At 48.5% G+C, this 2,502-nt stretch overlaps 1 protein-coding gene across 2 annotated transcripts; it reads left to right on the top strand.

The window, feature by feature from the left end:
* Positions 1-214: 214 nt before the first annotated feature.
* On the top strand, positions 215-2,171 carry LOC124189653 (shematrin-like protein 1). 2 transcript variants are annotated; one of them, XM_046582072.1, is made up of 3 exons: positions 215-342; positions 425-590; positions 843-2,171. In XM_046582072.1, the coding sequence occupies exons 1-3, from the start codon at positions 301-303 to the stop codon at positions 2,096-2,098; spliced, it is 1,464 nt and encodes a 487-aa protein (XP_046438028.1). In that variant the 5' UTR covers positions 215-300; the 3' UTR covers positions 2,099-2,171. The 2 variants fall into 2 exon arrangements, with proteins under 2 accessions (XP_046438028.1, XP_046438027.1); XM_046582071.1 differs by having other exon boundaries at positions 425-683.
* Positions 2,172-2,502: the final 331 nt, after the last annotated feature.

The raw sequence follows: 2,502 nt of genomic DNA, 5'->3' as shown, positions 1-2,502 counted from the left end.
ATTAATGACTACCAAGTATCCTAAATCTACCAAGTTTCCCATCTCTGCATTTCTTTTTGAGCTGATACGACAAATATTGCTGTGAAATCAAGACAAATAGCAATTAAATCGCCCGGCAATTGAACGGAAATAGAGCATTCTAGAATTTTCCTTTGTTCGCCCTTCACGTGTTTGCAGGTATTATACAATGGCGGCTTTGGTGACCCTTCCTCCTTCGCACCCTGTGATCCTACACCAATTGACGATTGTGGACCTATAAAAGGTGGCAACTGACAATCGATCAGCACCGACTCATTCACCATGTCTCGTCACAGCAAGGTCGTCTCTCAGGTTCTCTTCTCGGTAAGTTTTTAATCCATTTAACTTTTTTAAATGTCATTAACTTAATCAATTAAATTTAATTGTTTATTTTGTTTCGAATAAGGTTGGGCTTGTGGTGTTACTTCTAGCCACATGTAAGACGGACGGAGCGAGCGTGGCGGTCGATTCGACCAAGGATTCGTCGTATGTCAAACCTGCAGCAGCTGAGACGGACACGAAGGAGGCGGCGGCCGCCAAGGACCAGCAGGAGCAGCTGGACCCTCGCATTGGTCTGTACATGCAAAAAGTAGAGGCTTACGATTCAGTTGGACCCATTGGAGGCAATAGCGCTTTCTACTTGACTTCGTTGCTGCCTGGCTACGGTAATTGTCGAATTGCGCCCTGCCCATGTGTGCACGACGTCATCAATGTCGGTGGCCTCGGTGGGAGGCTGATTGTTTCTTGAATGGGTTCAACTGTTGCCTTTGTCTTTTCATTCGATACAAACTAAATTTTGTATTTTATTTTATTTTTCAATTTAGGTGGTTATTCTTTACCCGCTAGCAGTTACGGCGCCTACCAACCGAGTTATGCCGCCCCTGCCTACCCGAATTCCGGTTCCGCTTATTCCGGCGGATTGGCCTACGCTCCAGCTGCCCAGCAGACTTATTACGGTGGCGCTTCTTACGGAGCCTCTCCTGCCTCTTACGGATCACCGGCCTACAGTGCTCCTGCATCTTCTTATGGTGCCACTCCTGCACCCGCTTACGGTGCATCAGCTTACGGGGTCACTCCAGCAGCTTCTACTTATGGCGCTACACAGGCTTATGGTGTCACTGCTGCTCCCACTTACGCCACTCCAGCTTCCAGTTATTCCGCACCAGCCGCATATGGCGTCACCCAGGCTTATGGAAACATGCCTTCGTACAGCGGATCGGCTTACGTGACTCCAGCTCCTGCCTACGGCGCATCTTACGGTGCATCTTACGGCGTCACTCCTGCTTACGGTTCAGCAGCCTATGGTGTCAACTATGGAAACATGGCGTCATCATACGGTGCATCAGCTTACGGCGTCACTCCGGCTCCCGTTTACAACATGGCTTCTTCCTACGGCGGAGTCTATGGTGTCACTCCAGCCCCATCTTACGGTATGGGCTCTTCCTATGGCGCATCTGCTTATGGGGTTACCCAGGCCCCCACCTACGGCATGGGATCCTTCTACTCTGGATCGTCTTACGGTGCCACTCAAGCTCCGGTCTATGGCGGATCTTCTTACGGTGTCACTCCGGCCTACGGCGGTTCAGCTTACAGCGCCACTCCGGCTTATGGTGGATCTGCTTATGGCGTCACTCCTGCTTACGGCAACATGGCGTCTTCCTACGGCGCATCCTCTTATGGTGTAACACCTGCTTCTATCTACAACAACTTGAACAACTACGGAATGGGATCGTCCTACTCTGCGCCTTCCTACTACTCCGCTCCGGCTTATCCTGTTACTCCGGCTCCAGCATACAACAGTTACATGATGGGCTCCTCTTATGGATCTTATGGCGCCACTCCGTCTCCCTACATGTCTTACGGTGGAAATTTGAATATGCCCAACGTTTATGGTGGATCGACTTACGGCGCTGGAGGCTACACTGGTAGCAGTTACGGCGTTGCATCGTCTCCTTACTCTTCGTACGGCGTTTCTTCCTATCCGGATGCTTACTATTCAACTGGATACGGCGGAGCTTACGGGACCGGATACAACGGCGGCTACAACATGAACCGATACGGAAGCATTGCTGCATACTAGTCTTACCTTTCCGCCCGTTTGTTATTTATTGTTGATATTATGAAATCAAATAGAAGTATTAATTTAATTGAAAGGATTTTGTCAATTTGAATTTATTGGATCTTCCTTTTCTATTTAGGGGTGAAAATTTATAACTTTGCAACATACACAAAGGGGAGCATTTCTTCGGAATTTGAATTACTTACCGGTACGTATGTTATTTACTACGGCACATGCCAAACCGGTGTGAATAATATTCGTTCAGCCTGTTACCATCCCGTTATATGGTACGTGCATCCGGCCTTCGAATGGAAATCGTAGTAGTTTCCTTTCCGGAACTATGCCTTTAACGTGTCGATTCGCCGTCTCTTTAATATCCTGTTCCGGCACTTCAACTTATTTCTTGCCGTACACAATCGGCTGGA

This window comes from Daphnia pulex, chromosome 3 (assembly GCF_021134715.1).
Source record: "Daphnia pulex isolate KAP4 chromosome 3, ASM2113471v1".
NCBI classification, from domain to species: domain Eukaryota; kingdom Metazoa; phylum Arthropoda; class Branchiopoda; order Diplostraca; family Daphniidae; genus Daphnia; species Daphnia pulex.
Note: the sequence above shows the minus strand (reverse complement) of the source record. Positions and strands in the feature narration are given on the sequence as shown.